Source organism: Lepidochelys kempii, chromosome 9 (genome assembly GCF_965140265.1).
Source record: "Lepidochelys kempii isolate rLepKem1 chromosome 9, rLepKem1.hap2, whole genome shotgun sequence".
Lineage (NCBI taxonomy): Eukaryota > Metazoa > Chordata > Testudines > Cheloniidae > Lepidochelys > Lepidochelys kempii.
In genome coordinates, this window is record NC_133264.1 from 47,322,854 (window position 1) to 47,342,824 (window position 19,971).

The 19,971-nt window shown below is 49.6% G+C and overlaps 1 protein-coding gene across 5 annotated transcripts in view; it reads right to left on the minus strand.

The window, feature by feature from the left end:
- MYO7B (myosin VIIB) overlaps positions 1-19,971 on the minus strand; it is a 99,811-nt gene that overhangs the window by 12,974 nt on the left and 66,866 nt on the right. For all 5 annotated transcript variants that reach the window (XM_073360171.1, XM_073360170.1, XM_073360173.1 and 2 more), the window contains exons 28-40: positions 19,090-19,216; positions 17,485-17,604; positions 16,628-16,801; positions 15,452-15,679; positions 14,804-14,971; positions 13,906-14,023; positions 13,685-13,811; positions 12,934-13,103; positions 12,168-12,352; positions 10,125-10,252; positions 9,374-9,531; positions 8,436-8,589; positions 4,339-4,494 (exon numbers count right to left, since the gene is read on the minus strand). In XM_073360171.1, coding sequence (XP_073216272.1) covers positions 4,339-4,494; positions 8,436-8,589; positions 9,374-9,531; positions 10,125-10,252; positions 12,168-12,352; positions 12,934-13,103; positions 13,685-13,811; positions 13,906-14,023; positions 14,804-14,971; positions 15,452-15,679; positions 16,628-16,801; positions 17,485-17,604; positions 19,090-19,216 — 2,013 coding nt within the window. The remainder of the gene's footprint in view (positions 1-4,338; positions 4,495-8,435; positions 8,590-9,373; positions 9,532-10,124; positions 10,253-12,167; positions 12,353-12,933; positions 13,104-13,684; positions 13,812-13,905; positions 14,024-14,803; positions 14,972-15,451; positions 15,680-16,627; positions 16,802-17,484; positions 17,605-19,089; positions 19,217-19,971) is intronic.

The window sequence follows — 19,971 nt, forward strand, 5'->3', positions numbered from 1 at the left end:
GTGAGCTGGAGCCGGTTCGCACCGGTTCGCTAGAACCGGTTGTTAAATTTAGAAGCCCTTTTAGAACCGGTTGTCCTGCGAGGGCTCTAAATTCTAAAAAGGCTTCTAAATTTAACAACCGGCCATAAGTGGTGTTTTAGGCGCCGACTCCATGGGTGCTCCAGGGCTGGGCAGCTTCCCGCGCCCAGCCCCAGCTCACCTCCGCTCTGCCTCCTCCCCTGAACGTGTTGCCCCCTCTCTGCTTCTCCGCCCCCCCACCCCGGCTTCCCGCAAATCAGCTGTTCGTGCGGGAAGTCTGGGAGGGCTGAGAAGCAAGCGGCGGCTTCGCCCTCAGGCCCGCGGAGGTGGAAGCGGAGCAGAGGTGAGCTGGGGCGGGGGGGGGTGTGAGGAGGGCCGCCCGCACCACAGCAGGTAACCCGGGGGATGCAGGGGAACCGCTCCCCGCCCCAGTTCGCCTCTGCCTTTGCCTCCCTGGGCCTGAGGGCGAAGCCGCCGCTTGCTTTTCAGCCCTCCCAGGCTTCCCGCGCGAACAGCTGACTCATGGGTAGCCAGGGGTGGAGAAGCAGAGCGGGGCGGCGCATTCAGGGGAGGAGGCGGAAGTGAAGTGAGTTGGGGCTGGGCGCGGGGCAGGGCGGGGAACTGCTGGTGGGTGCTCTGCACCCACCAAATTTTCCCCGTGGGTGCTCCAGCCCTGGAGCACCCACGGAGTCGGTGCCTAAGGCGCACTTTTGATGTGATCAGTGGGAGGAGTGGCCGCTCCCCCTGCTCCCCCCCTAGCTACGCTACCCTGCCCCTAGGAGCCAGAGGGACCTGCCGGATGTTTCCTGGGAGCCGCCCCAGGTAAGCACCACCGGGACTCCCCACCTCGCCTCCCAGCAGGTACCTCTGGCTCTTAGGGGCAGGGTGGGCACCCACTACGGTGGCCCACAAGACCCTCCTGCCCGGTTCTGGGGGCAGACAGGGGAGGGGGATGGACGGGGCAGGGGTCCCGGGGAGGGGGTGTGTGTCAAGGAACGTGGGGGGTTTGATGGGGCACGAGTCCCAGGGGGCAGGGGTGGGCCACAACCCCCTCATGGGGTGAGGAGGGAACCGGTTGTTAAGATTTTGGCAGCTCATCACTGGGAAGGACCAATGAGGAGGCTCTTTCTGAGCTACCATGTCTGCTCTGCAAAACACCCGGATATTACCTCTTATTTGAAAAATGCACTGAGACAGAGTGTGGAGGATCAAACAAGAGGCAATGTTTGGGAAAACCTGGATGTATGGTAACCCTAGGTGGGGAGGAAAGGTACCCCGAGCACCCACTGGGATGCCGGTGCTGGTTTTCCCCATCCAGGAGCCATGGCATGAAGATGCTGCCCTGGAGGACCAGAGATAGTCCCAGAAGCCCAGTTTGGCTCCACCTCCCCAGAGTTTAGGGGAGTCTTAGGAAGCTCACCTTCCCTGTGGGCTGATGGGAGAAGAATCAGCACTGACAGAGCAGACAGGCCACAGGGAGGGAGGAAGTGTCTGGCCATCTTTAATATGAGGAGAAAAAACAGCCTCTGAAACATACATGCTCTGGTACCCCCCCCCCCACTCTCTGGGCAACTTAATGGAGGCCATCTTCATTTAATAAAAAGCTGCTTTTCCCGGCTAAAGAAACTCTGTCTAGCTGAGCAGTGCCCTGTGGAAGGACGGCACACTATGGGGGGAGGCAGGAGACTTTCAGTCCCTCAGAAGACAAGGCAATGAATAGCTTTCCTGCCCTGGTGTCAATCAGGCAATTTAAAGGCAAATTCACTTTGCAGTGGCGTTTCCCCTAACTGTACAATGCCACCCACTGAGAGCGGGCAAAGCAGCCAAGTTAGCATTCCGACCGAGTCTGGGCCAGGGAAGGTAGGGGGAAGGGACTAGACACGGGGGGAAGACGAGCTGGAAGGGAGAAACAGTCAGGAAGAAAGTCTCTTTGGAACAAACAGCTGGAACAACCAGGGTCAGGATGAACTGGGGCTGGAGCACGTAAGGAGCTCACACCAGCCGGGAAAAGGGGAAGCTGTCTGTGACACTGGCAGGCCAGGCGCCAGCTCTTGCCCAGGCTGCAGCCATTTGCTAAGAAGTAACAAACGCATAGCTGGAGACCAGACTCGTTCCCCTATCTGTTTGTTTTGCTCAAAATAGGCAATAGTCATATAAGAATGTAGTTAGTGTTCAAACTCTATGAAATGCTTGTAAGTTGCTGCATGCATTAATCTCACTTGCAATGTCAGTATTCTGTGCTATAAGGAAATGTGTTATAACTTCGAAAATATTTGCTCTGAGCTTGTGAACCCCTTTCTCCCCTCTGCCCAGCTAGAAGGACTGTCAAAATCAGATGGGCCATCCAGGAGCGTGCAATACAAAGGATTGGTTAATGGCCCTATTGCATCTGGAAAATGCTACGTCCACAGAAGCTCATCCTGAGGACTTGGAAGCTGAATGAAGGAAATAAAGTCACAGGAAAATTTTCCATCTTTTTGGCTGTTTGAATTCTGACAGGGCCAGAAACTCTAAACGGAAGCCAGAGCTCCCCAAGGGCTGCGTCTTGGGTCCGCCCTGAAAGATACTTTGAATTGACAAGTTACAACTCTGGCCCTCTTAGGATTTAGACAGTAACTCATTGGTGTGTATATATTTGCTTGCTTTAACCTGTAAATAACTCATTTCTTTTTCCTAGTTAATAACCCTTTAGCTAGTTTATTACAGGATTGGCTACAGGCGTTCTCTTTGGTGTAGGATCTAGATACCAGTTGATCTGTTGGCACAGTTGGTCAGTGACTGGTCTCTTGGGACTGGAAGCAACCTGAATGTGGTGTGATTGTTTTGGTGTAAGTGACCATTCATCACTAAGTTAAATTTGTCCGGGTGGCAAGATAGACTGGAGAGACTCCATGGTAAGACTGTTATAGTGACCCAGGAGGTCACATTTGTTACTGGCTTGGTGTAATCTAATTATAGAACATCACATCAGATTGGGGTGTCTTGCCCTGCTTTTGACAGTCTGCCCTCAGGTAGGCACTCACAGTCATGAGTCGCTCCAGACAGTATGACAATTAAACGTACATATGTTCATATAACATGGAATGCAGACATGTCAAGCTATAGACCTGATTGACACTGATGCCACAGCACCAACTCACTGCAGAGACAGGTCGAGTAACTCAGAGCAGCTCTAGAGGAAACCAGTGAGACCTTCCCCCTCAGCTAACGTGATCCTACCAGCCACTTCAGTTTCTGTGATAGACCCTCGTCACATTCATGACACCAACCAAAAGAGGATTTCAATCCCTCCCGCTTGTTGTATGTGGGCTTTGCTCTCAGCTCTTGTGGTTTTTCCGAGGGGCTGAGTGAGAGGCAGAGGACAGACGCATGCACACATGGCAGTCCACATTAGGTTGCTAGTGCTCTGGAGCGCTAAGGGAAGCAGACCAATGCTGACAACAATGCTCCATGCTAAGGGGCATGTCAGGGTGAAGCAGGGCATGATCTTAGCCCTGCTTCCCCCTCACAATGCATCAGCTTTTGGCTGCAGAGCAGTATTTCTGTACCTGCTGTACACCTAAGCACCCTGCCCCGTCAGTACACCAGAGGTATGGTGAGCCTGATACCCCATTGCTCTGCCCCCATGTCACTCAGACCAGTGCAGAATGGGTGTAACTGTAACACAACCCAGTGAGAATGAGAATTGCATTGGTGTAGATGACCAGGCAGGGTGCAAGATACTGGTGCATCTAGTGTCTCTACTGAGCAGGATGTATGCTGCCAGGAGCCCCACTCAGATGTTGCTGCTTTTCTCAGCACGGTTCTGGTTCACAGAGCCATATTTACACACTGTGTGACTCCATCAGCTTCACTGGAGTCTCAGCATAATGAATTTAACCCAACATTTTACCTGCAAAGGAGGAGGGGGCATACACTGAGTTTACTGTCTGGATACCACAGAATCAAAACACACCCTCATTTCCAGGTGAAGGGTGGAATGATTCCTGTATGATGCGGGGAATCCTAAAAGGGGATCTCAGTGTTGTCCACTCTTGCAATTTTATCAAAAGTCTCACAATATTTGGTGTTTTTCATAAAGCCTCAGCTCCTGGAGTCATGTGATTCTGTGAGAATCTCAGCTTCCATTTAAAAGCTTCTAGCCCTCATGGTTGTGAATGTGACTTGTGTGCTCCCTAATGGCTCTGAATTCAGAAGGCAAAGAAAAAACCCAAAATTGTCATTTAAAAAAACCCAACCTCTTATGATTTTTAACCCCATCTCAGGATGTTGGGGGCCTGACTCATGATTTTTGAGCTCGTGTGGTTGTCAGTTGTTTACCTCATTACTCTCTGAATTCTCCGGCTGCAGTCCAGAGCCAGGGTCTCTTTCTGACGAGTCTCGATGAACTTCTGGGCATGTTTCAGCAATGATTTGCTGGGAGGGAAGAGGCCGGTGCAGAGCCAGAGTAACTGCCAGCCACTGTTCACACTGTACCTGCAAACACAAAACAGCAGAGCTAGTGTCTGATGGATCCTCCTCAAACCATGCAATAGCTACAGAAAAGAGAAGCCCTGTGTAGAAATATGGCCCCACAATAGAGCACTGTGTCACTCCCAGTAAGAGGAGCAAATCACCAGAGCCTGCATGCAGAACCCAGCAGGCTATTGCTGTACAATGGCAGAGAAGATCATGCTAAATCCAGGCTGATGAATTATTCATGACAGTTGCAAATCTCATGAATAATAATGAGCTCCAGCTTCAAGACTATTGTGGCAGCTGAATCCCTGGGGCCTTCTCCTGCAAAGCCATTGGGTGCTCATGTTCATACAGTGCTACCAACTCACATTTATTTGGATCGTGTTAAGTATTTTTTGTAGCAGATTGTTTGCATTCATCTTCCGCCAGCTGCGCCCCATTGCCCATAACAAAGGAATGCATAGGTGCTGGAACTAGGACCGCTGGGGGTGCTGCAGCACCCCCTGGCTTGAAGTAGTTTCTATTATACGCAGGGTTTACAGTTTGGTTCAGTAGCTCTCAGCACCCCCACTACACAAATTGTTCCAGCACTTCTGCAGGCACTCGCCTTGCAGTTGATTTTTCTGAACATACAATTCTACTCTGAAAAGGGATGGTATAAATGGCATGGTGGGGTTCCATAATTATCTCCCAGTGACTCTCGATCAAATTTGCTCAATTCACATATATCTAATCTCCAACCCTGCAAACTGTTTGGGGTCTTCTGGCTTGTGCAGCATCACCAGTAATAATGGTTCTGCAGCTGGAACTCTGTTGATGAGGCCAGAAGCAGAACAGATTCCAGTCACAGTGATGGCTCTGAACTGCTAAGTCATGAGCCAGTTTGGTCAGTGTAGGAAGTAGATCTGACCCTTTTACACAGTCACTTTTCTGAGGGCCAGATTTTGATTGCAGCTACACCAGTATAAATCTGGAGAATCTTCAGTAATAAATGTTTCTGACTTTACACCCATGTAAATGAGGGCAGAATTTGGTCCATAGTGCACCAGTCTGGGAAGGATATAACATTTGTTTCCCTTGCTGTTCCAATGAAAATATGCTCAAATAGCCATGTTTTAGGGACTGTTATTTCCACCCCAGTGACGCAGGGGATAATCACTAGGGCTAAAGTGGTGGAATGAAGGAGGAACTGCACTGGTATCATGATTAGAAATCCTGCATTAATACCATTTGTAATGAGAGAGTGTGGTCTTTGAGACTGACAAGGAGGGAACCCTGCCCATTCCCTCATGAATGGAGCCAGCACACCCACAACTGCCCCACCAGAAGCAGAGGGGTGGGACAGGAAGTATGAAGGGCGGGCCCTCTAGCTCAGTTGGGCTGGAATCACTGGAGGAGGTGGATGCCTCTTGCTTGCTGCTGGGGCTTGAGCCTGAGAGAGACCTTAACAGCACTGAGGACCCAGAGGCACTGCCTGATGCCAGGGATGCTGAGAAGTTGCTGGGACTGCCGTTAGCAGTGTATCCCAGGGAGACTGAGGACAATCCCAACGCACAGGTACAGCATGAGAAGAGTGTAGGAAGTAGCTCAGGGACACCAGACTCTACTCTGGTTGTGGTATTACCTAAGTACTGGTCAGTGTGTTGCGGTAGGATCCCCATTGACCCAGTGGAGTAGGGTGGGCTGGGGTTCCCCTACCCCCTGAAACCCCATCCCAGGGGTGGTAATTTCCCCATCTTAGGCCAAGAGGCCTGCATTTGTCTGCCATCTGCATGAGCCCCTAGCTGTGTGGCACGGTGCCCTGCCTGCAGCCAGAGCCCTAGACTACCTGCCACTTGGCACTGCCTAGAGGGCCAGAGCTTTAGAGACTGCTAAATCTCCCAATAATCCTTGCCTAGAGAGGGACCTGAGAGTGAGGGGGTGTGGCCTTTGAGATTGACAGGGAGGGACAGCCACCCACTCCTACACCATTATACAGCTATTTGTATGCAAAGTACACCAACATTCCACTTGCAGCACCATCATGGTAAAGCACATGCCCAGATGGAAGAGTCAGTTCTGTCTGGTGCACTGATGCAACGCTGCAGGCTGGCAAACCCTGTTTGTTGGTGAAATAATTAATAATAATAATACTTTGCACTTGTATAGCAATCCTTTCTATGAGATTGAGCCATACGACACCCCTGAGAAATAGGTAACTCTAACTACAATTTTAAAGATGGGGAAACTGAGGCACAGCTTTATTCAGAGACTTGCTCATTGTCACGCTGCAAGCCAGATGCAGTCAAGAAGAGAACCTAGAACTCCTGCCTGCCTGTTTCATCCTCTAACCACTAGATCATGCTGCCTTGCTCCCTTCCAAAGTGATCTGGTTTGATCATTATGCCTTGTGTAATTTTTAAATCCTTTATGAGCAGTGTTCTAAGTGGCACCAATGAGCTCTGAAGGGAGTTGTGCCCAGCCTGCCTGGATGGACTGCCATGGTGCGGGGTCTAGGTGTAATGTGTTGTCTTGACAGCCTGCAGTTCTAGAAACCACAATAACACTGTGGTACTGGCTGTGATCCATGGAATGTCACCAGTGGTTATAACTGTGAGGCCAAATGTTAACCTAGAAATAGTTTAGACTTACAAGCTATTTACATGACAATGAGGTGTAGGCAAATCCCTGCCCCAAGATAGCAAACCATCTCTAGTGCATGCTGTGTATTTGTTTGTTCTGAAATGGTTATTCTTGCCTATGTTCGTACATTCCACTTATCACACTGGAACGTGATTCTGACCCATCATTGATGACTGCTACTAGAGGAAACAGTAGCAGTAAGAGTCTCTCCCTGCCAGACAAGGAATGTAACAGAATGTGTTGCTCTCACATGTATTAATCTTGTTGATTTGTTTTATACAACAGCCTCCTGAGCCACTCTCTCTGGGACAGGAAGCTGCTGGGTCTTGTGCTTGGGGGCTGCTTTCACATCTCATGGGGCCTTGTTCTCAAACCTGCTCCGCCCCCAGCAGCTCACCATGTAGATCTCTTTGGAAAACCTAGCCACTAACTCTGATGCCTAAATGGGAGCTGAGCTCTCTTGACAGTCTGGCCCCAGGTGTATTGCCTCTGCCCACCCTGCTCTGCTAATGATGCCAGACTCAGTGAATCTCTTGCTGCTTTGTTGCACAGACTTCTCCATACCTTGTTTCCTGCAGCTCCCTGCACGTGGAATGTCCTCCCTGGACCAGGAGACCCCTCCTCATTCAAATCCCCTCACTCCTTTAGGACCTGTTTCTGTCCTGACTCCACAAAGTGAGTCAGCATGACAAAACCTTAGTGCTGTGACCCATCCTTCCCACCTTGCCCCACTCTGCTGTCTTGTTGCCCTGAGTCCTGTCTGAGACTCCACTGCAAGCTCTTTGGGCAGGGAGCCTGTGCCATTCATCTATTCTGCAAGGCGCTGTAAAGTAATACATAACAATCAGAATGAGGGGAAGCCAACAGAAGATCCAGTGACAACCGTGTGCTAACATGACCCTTACAGCAGGGAAGCTAAACTTGGTGGGGGGCTGGATGGGAAGGCGGAGGGGGACAACCTATTCTCTAATATAATGGTTATAAAGGCACACAAGACCCACGTATCTCCATTCACAGCTACATAGCCAGCACTGAGGGGAAAAGGCTCCCCTCTCACTCCCCTGCACAGACAGCCACAGTCTCCGAGGGAGTAAACCTGCAGACAGTGCTAGCATCTCAAGAAGGGATGGGGCCACAGTCACAGCTGCTCCCCACAAGCACCAGCCAATAGTGCTGAGAGGGGAGGGTGCCCATCGCACCAGGGTGCTGCTCCTGCAGACATTCCCTCCCACTACAGCTGCTGCAGGAATTCCAGCTCGCTGCAGCTCCCCAGATCTTGGATTGGAATCACCCGTCATGTACTGGAGGATGGGGCCAGATGTACACGGGCCTGGTACCTGTTGCTGTTCTCGGTCAGCTGTTTCATGATCTGACAATAGATCTCATCCCGCAGCACCTCCTCCTGGATAGCTGCCACAAATATCTGGTCAGTGAGCTCCACGGAGGACCGTGCCTGTTTTGAGGGGTAGTCCCCCATGAACTTCATGATGGGTGAAGGCACAGTTAAGGACTGTCCGCATGGGACAGACACATAATCAGCAGAGACTTGGGGCAAATCCTGGCCATGGTGCTGGGCGTTACTTCATTGCCAGTCAAGCAATAGATACATGAGGCCCAGTCATATCCCCTGGCTGTGCCTCCCACTGGAACCTACCCCTTATCTTCCCAGCATAGCCACCACCAAGTTAGGACCTGTGCTTGCTTTTACAGTCACCATTAACTGCATGGATTTGTCACCCTACCAGAATGCCTCTCCTGGGATTATTCCACAGGGGTTCTTGGGAGACTCCTGGTGTGTATTGGTGAGAGGAACCCTGTTCTGTTCCTTGTACCTTCTCCACAAGCACCGTCCTTTCAGCTGCATGACTCCTGTGGCTTTAGCTGCCTGACCCTTGCAGGAGGACACCCAACAGTTCAGAAGCTCTGGAATCATGCAGGAAGCCACATGCTTTCTAACCGGAATTACTTAATTGCTGGCAAATTGTATGTGCATTCTAGCAGCAGCTACCTCAAGATCCTCTTAGGTGGATGGACCCTCGGGATGTACCCTATGTGGTGGGGCTGTTGAGCCGTAGAGTAGAGCAGTTTTTCCCTTTGCGGGAAACATGGCACTCTCTTAACCCCATGTGCTCTACATAGCTACCTCCCCCCCATTTACAATGGCTGGGATATGAGACTAAAGGAAGTGAAACAGACATGGATCACTGCCAGTAGCTTTTCCATTGCCCTACCAGTAACACAGCTCCGCCCAGCTGAGGGGGAGATGAAAGGATATCAATGAAAGCCTGGCAAGCAAGGTCCCGAAGTTCTGGATCTGCACACACCTTCCTCAGTAAGGGCTGCTTCAGGGGTTCCTTGGAGAGTGCCCACAGCTGGCTGCGCCCGCGAGATTTGTGGAGGACAGCCTTGCTGATGGACTCCTTTTCAGGAACCCTGAATGGAAACAGAAATAGTTCATTCTGACCTGTTAGATCAGTAGTAACATTAAACAGGAAGCCAGCACTGTGAAAACTGATCTGTGACCATGCTCTATGCCAGAGTGATGAGCTAGTACTGTAGATGGGGCTGCCAGGGCCTGGGAATGCACTGTGACCGCACATCCTTGTAGATATCAGCAGAAGGAAAGCACAGAAGACATCAGAGGTTTGAAAAACTATTTTTCCTCCTTCTGCTGGGACCCGAGAGGACACTGCATGTCCCAGTTCTGTGTTAGTTACATGGCAAATCCTGGAGCTAGAAATAGTGTTATGTGGAAGGAAGAGAATTACAGTTCAGACCATCCTAGTCTGGCCATCCTGCAGATAGGCGACCCTAGGAGTTCCTGGGTCAGAATCTCCACCTAGTTGGAGTCACTCCACTGTCAGCTTCATTACAAGTAAGAGGAAACGTAGCTCAGAGGTGTGTTCCGCCATGGAATCATTGCTACCCCCATGATAGGGTTAAAGGGTTTGTTTCAATCAGTCAGACATGAACCCTTTTTCCAGAGTCCTGCTCTGAGCAGTCTCTCCAGGTACAGGGAGCTTTACCTGAAGTACTCATAGGAAAACTCCTCAAGCGTGTAGGGCTTCACTTTCACTTCCTCTTCCTCCGCCTCCTCCGTGCGAGAATTCAGTGACGCCAACCTCCTCTGATCGGGTGACATCATCAGCAAGCTCTGGAAATACACAGAGACTTCACACTATTACAGGGCTCTGTGCAAACATTTTGACATTATTATCACTGGATACACACAAATGGCATTGTACACCAGGCTCAATTATTCTCTGCTGCAATAGTGTTGGGAATCTGCAGAGGCTCAAGAAAGCAGCCGATTTACATTCTTAGGTAGACCCAAACACAGACAGCAAGTGCTGGAGTCAGTCTTGATTAATGCCAGCACAGCACTCATTAGAAATCCACCTCCTTTTTGTCTGATTCATCTTTCAGTAGGTCCCTGGGATGGGGAGTCCTCCTGTGCACAAGTCAGAGCAGGTTAAATTAGGTTAATTAACCTGATAGACTGCATCTGGTGAGGAACCAGGGATTGAAAGGTTGGTTGATAATGGAGCCCAGCTAAGAAGGAACAGATGGGATTGGTATAAAGCCAGGAAATGGGGAGCAGAAAGGGGCTTCAGGGGAAGTAGTCTGTGCTTACTTCCTCCCTGCCTCGGAGAAGGGAGGTGTGTTTGGGGCTATGGAATTAAGTAGTCTGTAGTTACTTCCTGGGAGGAGGGAATTTGGGTTGGTAAATCCAGAGAGGGGGAAGCCAGAAGATGTAGGCAGGAGTCCAGGAATATAGCAACAGGATCTTGGAAAAAGCAGTCCACAGTTGCTAGACATAGGTTCCCTGGGTTCCCCTACCAGCCACTGGGGAAGTGGCACAGGCTGGGCAGTGGAACAAAGCCTGCATGGGACAGTTGTCCAATAGGAGTCTGCTATCCTGGAAGGGGAGGCCCATATTAACCTAGCTCGAGGGCCAAGTCACAAAGAGCAAGCCATGAAGAGAGCATCCTGAGTTGCAGACAAAGATGGCAGGGCATGTGAACGAGCAGCAGAAGGGGGTGCTGGAAGGAGCTAATCCCCAGAACAGCCAGGAGCGGGTGCCCCAGCGTTAAGTGTGCCCCATAACAGTCCCCTTTAATCCTCTTGTACAGTACAAAATATAGCAACTCTCTAAAACTGGGATAGCCAATTCATCAGTGGGAAGATGGTGATTAGGGTGAAACTTGTGCTGGGTGCCTGTTAGGTGTGTTCCTTTAACACAATGTTCTGAGATGGGAGCGGCTCCCATCTGTTTGTAGACCTGTATTTCCAATCAGCCAGCCTGCAGCAAGATGGGACCCGTCAGCTAAGTAAATCCACTGACTGTATTTGCAACAAATAGTTCCGAAAAATGCGCTGGGGCTTTGGGGTTTGTTTTGGTTTTTTATAAAAGGCAGAAATAGCCCAAATCATGGCATTAATCCAACATTCAGCACAAAAATCTGGGAATTCAACTGCACACACAAGTCCCCGCCCCTGCCCCACGTCCCTGCTCCTCCGCCTACCTCCCAGCACTTTCCGCTGCCAAACAGCTGTTTGGCGGCGCTTCGGACTTTCCAGGGGGGAGGAGTGGGGACACGGCACGCTCAGGGGAGGAGGCGGAGAAGAGGCAGGCAGGGGCAGGGACTTGGGAGAAAGGGGTGGAATGGGGGTGGGGCAAGAGGAGCCAGGGGTGGGGTCGAGCACCCACAGGGAACAGTGGAAGTCAGCGCCTATGTTACCATTAACTGTATAAAGTCATACAAAGACAGAGGGCACGGAGTTATGGCTGCTATATGTGCCATCATCTGGAAACTTATGCCTTTTGTGCAACTGAAATCTCATCCTCACTGTTGGACTAAGGGTTTTGTTTGTTTTGTCTTTGTTTTTGCATTTAATTCTGACTCATTTGTTGCTCCTATGAAAGGCATCAACCTGGTCTAAGTTGGGAGGACCACTCATATTCCAATGAACAGTCGCATTCAGTACTGTCATGCCATTCACCCCTGGGTCTGCAAGGCCTGGAGACCATTCTATTATTGTCTGTGTCCCCAGCACATGCTCCTTACCAGCACTTGGCTAGATGGTTTTGCAATGGAAGGGATGATATAGATTGCTTCTAAAGACACAATCCCCATCTTGGCAGTCCTTTCATTTTGAGCATAGGCCCAGCCACCATGATTTCCTTCCAGCCCTTTGTCCTGGGTCAGAATCAGCAAGTCCCCCTTCTTGAAGGGCAGAATGGCAGGGTCCCCTGGAAACAAAGAGAGCTATAGTATCCTATTCAGGCTTTATAATGTCAGAAGAAAATACAGGGGATTTCAATCATAAAGACAAGTAAAATGAGTTTGCAAGGCCTGGGCTCAGTTACCAGTAGGAAGCAATTTGTGTAACAATGGCTGATCATACAATAGCACTTTTTACAGCAGACACTGACATGTCCTCTGGCAGCCTGTGCCTGCTCCCACTGAGGTCAATAGCAAAACTTACATTGATTGTGATGGGAGCAGAATGGGTCCCTCGGACTGCCAATGATGCAGGGAAAAGAGCTCACGAATGAGAATTAAGTGAATGTGGCAGGTGGAGTTCCTGGACTATGCAGTGTCCAAGAGAAGCAAACAGCAGCGAAGGGGGAAGGAAGGTCGATTTGTTGATTTCAGGGAGGCCTGAACCATGGTGCCTGACATGCTGGCTCATTGTGGTGATCATTACTGACTCTTCCTGGAGTAAAGTTTCTGTCTCCTTGAGCTTTCCTGCTTCTCTTTTAGCTCTTTTGAGTGCTTACTGGGGGTCACAAGACTTCTTCCTGCCCAAGAGAAGGCTTGTCAGACTAACCTTGCTGCTTGCTCTCCTGCATGGCCACAGCATACTGGGACCTCTTCTTCAGTCCTTCCAGAAACAGGACCACTAGCTCCGCGATGACAATGCTGTGGACAGACGTCAGGACAAACTCCTCTGCCCGCAGCGTGATGAGAGTGCAGCTCTGCCCAAAAGACTTCACTGCCCTGTGGATCCAGAGTGGTTTGTTACTGGAACATCTGCAAAGCTTGTATCACCTTTTTGCTACATCCATACACAGCCCTCTATCTGCAGCTCAAGGCAGGCAAAGCCTCCCCACAGGGGCAGGAACTTCCTGGGCATGCATTAGCACTAACAGGAGTTAGGAGCTCCTGACTCAACTTCTCGAAAGTAGGTGAGTGAAACTCTGGCTCACTCTCTCTTGAGAGCATCACATGTTGGTTCAGCTGCCCCATGTGTCTCCGCAAAGTTACCTCATTCTAGGCACTGAGGAGCATCCGTCTCCTGGAGTGAGCAGTGAATTAATTCAATGTAAGGCTTCCCTCACACTAATGCACCTCAGTCCTGACCTGGAAGGATGATCTTTCCCTGGACTGACTGGGGAAGTTCATTCATTCAGAAACTCTCTGAACGTGTCCCAAGGATGGATGCTGACCCAGACTCAGAACAACCACCTTTCTCGGGTAGCGAGGGGAAGAGAATCTCCATCCTCCATGGAGAGCCGTTGGCTGAGTCTAAGCTGAGAGGCAGCTGTTTTCTCTGGATCGTGCCAATCCAGGGGACTAACCTGTTGGTGTGTATTCCAGTGATTTCTGGGAAGGACAGATCGAGGAGCCGCTTTTCTGACTCATCTAGGAAGCAGATCCCTTTCCAGTTAATGGCTACTATGAAGTGGTTCTTGGGCAGACTGGGCCCTGGAAAGGCAGAAATAGCCCATTTATAGATATTGTTCAGCCCTTCTCTCTTTATCCTGTTCCTATCCCCTTACCCACTCACTGCTGATGTTACCTGAAAATCTGGTGACTTCAAAGAACCTAGAAAAGAGCAAAGGCCACTGAAAACGGGCAAAATCCACTAGCTGCTCCTTCACGCTCTGAGGGGAAAGCCGGTCCTGTGTGTATGGGGCCTACAACACAAAAACAAGGCCATGGCTTCTTTTATGCAGATCCAGGGTACACATACTGAAGAGCAACATCCAAAGACACACAAGGAACAGGACCAACGCTGCAAGGTGCAGAGAGTCCTCAACTCCCTGGACTTCTTAGGGAGTTCAGCAATTTGCAGGATTGGGCCCAATTTCATCTGCAAAAAATCAAACCCCAGGCAGTCTCCATGGACCCGAGCTGTCCCATTCAGACATGGCTAATGGCACAGGCAGCTATTTGGATTCTAAGCTCCCCTGGACTGGGATCTCATCTCCTTAGTTGTCTGTCAAGGGTTTAACACACAGTGGGTGTCATAGAAATACTAATACAATTAATCAGTATAATCCATCTTGCCAATAGAACAGGGAGCGTAATATGCATGAACGCCAACCATCCCATGTTGTGTCTACTCTGAATCAATCGCCATAGCAGCCACCAGTGGTGACTCTTTAAGAAACCCCCTGAGTGGCTGCAGAAATAAACTGTACTGCCTCTTTCTGCTCCCAGAGGAGACAGCATGGCCCCTCTTCCTGCTCCTCCCTAATGAACCATGCAGGGCACATGCATGGAGATGCTTCTTACTGCTCTCTGACAAATCTTTAGGCACCAGCCAGTGCTCCTCTCACTACTGCTCCTTGGGACACCTCACACCAATGGGCATGTTATAAATGGAATTCATTAATTAAAGAAGTAGAAGCTGGAGCTTAACACAGGGTCTTGGAGGCTCAAGATCAATTCACAGTGTTATGCGAGGTCCGTACCTTGGCATGTGCATACGTTATGAGGCTCACCCACTTCTCCTGGGGCTTTGACTTCAGCAGCTTGGCTGGGATGAAGTCCTGGAGTAGCTTCTGGACCAGCTCATTGTGGATGGAGTCCCCAAACTGAATGTAGCAATATTTTGCTCCTACTTCCACCAAATCCTCCTCCTGCAACAATTCAGCTAGTTAAATGAAGCCTGGAAAGTCATAGCTGAGTCCTACCACCCTTTGAGATCTACTGACGAGACATGCTATACAAGAGCTGGGTATTCTGATCCAACACTACACGGTCTGGAGTCAGTATAGCAACAGTCATTTTTCTGCTCTCAGCATGGCTGCCGTAGGCAGCAATACAGTAGGAAGAGAGTGACCTAGGATGCGGTCACAGTGCCAAGCAGGACAATCAAGTCCATATTAAAATAGAACCCAAGCAACTCCTCAGGGCGTGTGTGTAGCATCCAACGTGAGCTGGCAGATGCAGCTTACCTTAGATCATACTCTGGCTGGGCTGCTGGCACCGTCTTTTGGAAAAGTGCCTGTTGAGAGGGTGGTTGGACACACCTCCATCAACCTGCCCTCCTCTGCTTATCCCCTTTGGAAGCCCCTATGTCCTACTGCCCCCATGCAAAGGGCAGTCAGGAACCCCACCTTCTCACAGCGGTATTCTCCAAACCGGATCCCGCGAATGATCTGGTGGTAAATGAGCTCCGTGCTGACTGGATCTTCCTTCGAGTTGTGCCAGGGAGTGAAGATCTCTTTCCGAAAGTAGAGGCGCCATGGGGTGTTGCGTTCATGGGCACCCTGCTCCTTCACCAGCTGCTCGCACTGGGAGATGGCATCCATGACATGATCCCGGCCGCTACCCAGTGACCAAACCTAAGAGCAGAGGGATAATCCGTTTCAGGGAAAGGTCTGATTTCTAATTTAGTGAGTGACAATAGACTAGCACGCCCCTGTCTGCTAACAACGAAGATGTCCCAGACACATCAGTTCATATGGTGGGCTAGTTCAGAGGGGTCCTGGATGGGACTGGGCAAGTTACACACTAGTAAGTGGGTGTAACTTACACACCAGGGCATGGAAGGGCAGGGTGGTGTCTGGAAAAACAACCAGGAAGGTAAAGGTACGGGGGTCCAGGAGTAGGACTGCTTTATCATACACCCATCTTTTTGCTTTTCCTGCTACAGCCATGCACCTCTGCCCCCTCAGGGTTTAGCATACACCCACTTACCTGCACTTGCACTGGTGGTTTATTTTACACAATGGTGTCACTTCTGAGTTCAGCCCATTGAGTTTAGAGCCCAACTCTGAGCACCCAGACCACATGCTGCTCTAAGCCAGTACTTCATTAGCATAACAATATAGGGGGAAAGGATGTGCAGAGTGACAGCATGTGAATTACAGGGCTGTGCCTCATGGGGACTGCAGGCAACTGTTCCAAAGTTTGGGTTAAGCGCCCACTGATGGCAAAATGCATCAGCAGCTCCTAGGACTTGGAGCGTGGAAAATGGAACTCTCCTCTGTGTAGGGCTGAGAAATACTGACAGCAGTAAGAGGGGAATATCTATGATGGAAAACAAGAATGCCCGAGCAGGCAAATGGAGGGGAACTGTCAGCCGTTGGAAGTGACAAAAAGCAAGAGAGTAGAACCAGTGCTGTAAGGGAGTCCTCAGCCAGGTGGGACAGATATTAGAGGAGATTCCCAGTGTGGAGCTTGTGGAGGACTATTCGAGGTCATTCCCTTGGGAGGAGCTTCTGGAGGGTTATTAGAGGCCATTCCTGGGGAGGAGTTTGAGGATTTCAGGATGGATTTCAATACTTTACCTTGTCATACACAGCAATGTAGAGTGAAAAACCAAACGTGTCCTTCAGCGTCATTTTATCAGCTACCAACTGGCAGATCTCTTTGGCAATGGAGGCTGAATCTGCAGGAACCGTGATGCTTTGGCCATTCATCAAGGTGACATTAAATACAATGGGTTTCTTCTGCTTTGTTGCCTGTTAGCCAGAATTAAGTGAATGAGAAGAATCAGAGGCAGACCCCACTTTCCCAAGGAGAATGGAGGAGTCATTTAGATTTAAGAGCTCTCTCTGCACCACCTTTACACCATGATCACAATCACGTTCGAGATCTCAGCTCATTAAGTGAGGTTACGTCTTCACTAGAAATGCTGCGGTAGTGCATCAGTGTAGACACTCACTACAGCGATGGGAGAGGCTCTCCCCTTGCTGTAGTTAATCCATCTCCCCCAAGGCAGTATCTAGTTTGACAGAAGAATACTTGCATTTGAAGACTTTTCACACCCCTGAGCAATGTAGCTGGGTCGACCTAACTTTTTAGTGTAGGCCTGGCCTCAGTCTGCAGGGCCCATACAAAGGAAAAGAGAATAAAAACCAGCTCCACACCCATCTTGCAGCTTCATCAAAAGGACAGCAAATGCAGCAGCACACAACTGGTCACCCATCTTATGGATCTGATGCATTATGACAAAGTCCTGATTTTGTTAGTCCACCTGGCAAGGAGTGACTACAACTGGGCATGTCTAACAGCATAGCCAGAGCAGGTTTACTGTCTTTCAGTTCCTGGACTTGGAAAGATCAGCCAGTGAAGACAAGTAAATACCATTCAACATGAACACACAGATATGTAACTGAGAACCCGCTGATGAGAGAGAAACTACCTGTAGCTCCAGCCAGCTGGGAGGTTCAGTCCGCGCTCCATTGGTATAGGTGCGATTCAACCGCTCAGCACAATACGGCGCGTAGCCTGTGGGCCCATTGCAGATGAAATTCAGCAGGTACTGGATGTACAAAACATAAGAGACAATTAGGAAATGCAGATGTTGCTAAAGAACTGGTGTCTCACAAGGGCCAGTAGATCAGATCAGCCTGATCCTATAATAGCTCTTCCCAAACCAATTTGCCAATGCATTGCACTGGGTTTCTTGGCATTTTCTAATCATACTACTTAGTCATCCATTAAGATTTCTATGGAGAAATCAATCTTCAACTCCTGCAGAGCTTACACTAGCATGTCAATTCAGTGAAGTTCAAGGAATTTTGAACTAGAAGAATCTGTAGTGATATGCAGAGCTAAACCCTCAACAGGGAGTAAGATCTGTGCCAATTGCTCACTCTGTGATATGGAAGTATTATTGCAAATGCAGGCGCCTGCCTGGCGACTGCATGATACCAAGGGCATCCTTTGTCCATGCAGTCCTACTGTTTGCACAGAATTGCAGTAACTACACATGCAAACATGGGTGCTTAATTGCACATGGACCTCAGGACTCTCTCTGGAAATTTGGCCTGTTATCTGAATCCACAGGTCAGTCTAGAAGCCTCCTGCAAACCTCATGCTTCAGGGGGCAGAGTGCTCATATCCCTGTAAATCAGGAAAGGCACTATTTCCGTTCCAACATGCAGCCTGGAACAACTGGCCAGGGGTATTACGGTGTTTTACCTTCCTCTGAAGGATCAGGGACCAATCATTGGAAGAGCAGGATGCTAAAATAGGCTCCATTGTAATCAACTGTGGGCTGTAAAGAAACTTTTGGAGCCAGTAGACCTGACTCAATCTCACTTATTATTTAACTTCAAATGAGCTACTCCTATGTTGCACCAGCAAGAGATCAGAATCAGGCCTGTTGTGTTGAATTCATCCCTGCGGTAACTGGGCCTGATTTGGATCTCTCCCCTAAATCACTATTAATGCCATTGAAGTAGGCAGTGGAATTACACCACTGTGCAAGTGGATGAGATCAGAATCAGGCCCCACTGCCATCAATGGAATGACAGCAGGGATGTACGCGTCTTGGCCATGCCCCATACATTCCGTTTGGGCTGGGTCTTTGGCTTTGCAAAGAGAGAGGGGAGGAACACTTGCAGAGTAATCTGTGGTGAGGGAGTTGCTACTGATCTTTACTTCTAACTATTCCCCTCCCGTCGCATTACAAATGCCTGTAACATGTATAGTATGGGTCAGATCCTCAGCAGGTGTAAATTGGTATAGCGCTTCTGAAGCAACCTGGAGTAACTCAAATGAAGTCAGAGCACTGAAGTCTATGCAGCATCTGAGTCTCTGGCTCATGTATTTACGTCTGAAGGAGGGTGAAGGGTACAATACGGGAGATTTATGTATTGATGTGGGGGAGTAACGATGTGGGGGAGTTTCTGCCTCCATCCTACCACCAGTCGCTATAGCAACCAGTTAATTCTACATATTGTAGCCAAATACAACAACAAACAAGCCCCCAGACCTGGTCCAGGAAATGAGGGCACGATACCTTCACAAACTTGTCTGAGGGAGGGAAACAGCCCAGGCAAAGCGAGAGGAGGATCCAGCCTCGAGCTCGACTGCTCTTGTTGTTGTTTCCAGAGAGCTGCTTGCAGATCTGGCAGTAAATCTCATCTCTGTAACAAGACACATGCTGATCACACTGTCAAAGAGAATGATGGACATTATGCCGTCAAACTGTGGCTTGATGGATCCCTGCAGCATTCAGACTGACCATTTCAGCTCTTTAAAATTACCTCTGTGTCAGCTCAGTATATTTTATTTAGTTCCTTTTCCACGGTGCTCAAGGCACCTCCCCCTCATTCAGAAATCCAGCCTCCCGATAGCTCGGAGGTAGGAACTATTACTGTATCATCATCCAATCTCACAGGTAGGGATCTGAGGCACAGAGAGAGTGATTGACTTGCCCAAGTCACACAGGAAGCCAGGATGTTCTGAATCTCAGTTCAGTGCCTCTTGCACAAGGAAGTTAATCCTACAGTGCCTTGTCCCCATGGATGTTGTATGTCCAAGGGGGAAAGGGATAGCTCAGTGGTTTGAGCATTGGCCTGTTAAACCCAGGGTTGTGAGTTCAATCCTTGAGGGGACCATTTAGGGATCTGGGGTAAAAATTGGAGATTGGTCCCGCTTTGAGCAGGACGTTGGACTAGATGACCTCCTGAGGTCCCTTCCAACCCTGATATTCTATGTCCAGTCCAGTCTGACTGTGACCAAAGGCTGTTACCATTCAACAGCTTTTGGTGGCTTATATGAAATGAGTTTGGGAGTTTCAGTCCAGCTCCCAGGGGGCAAGCACTCCATTGTCTACAGAAACGTCAGGCATGAATGTGCAGGCTTTGACCACCATGGACAGAGACCCAGGGAAAGCGTA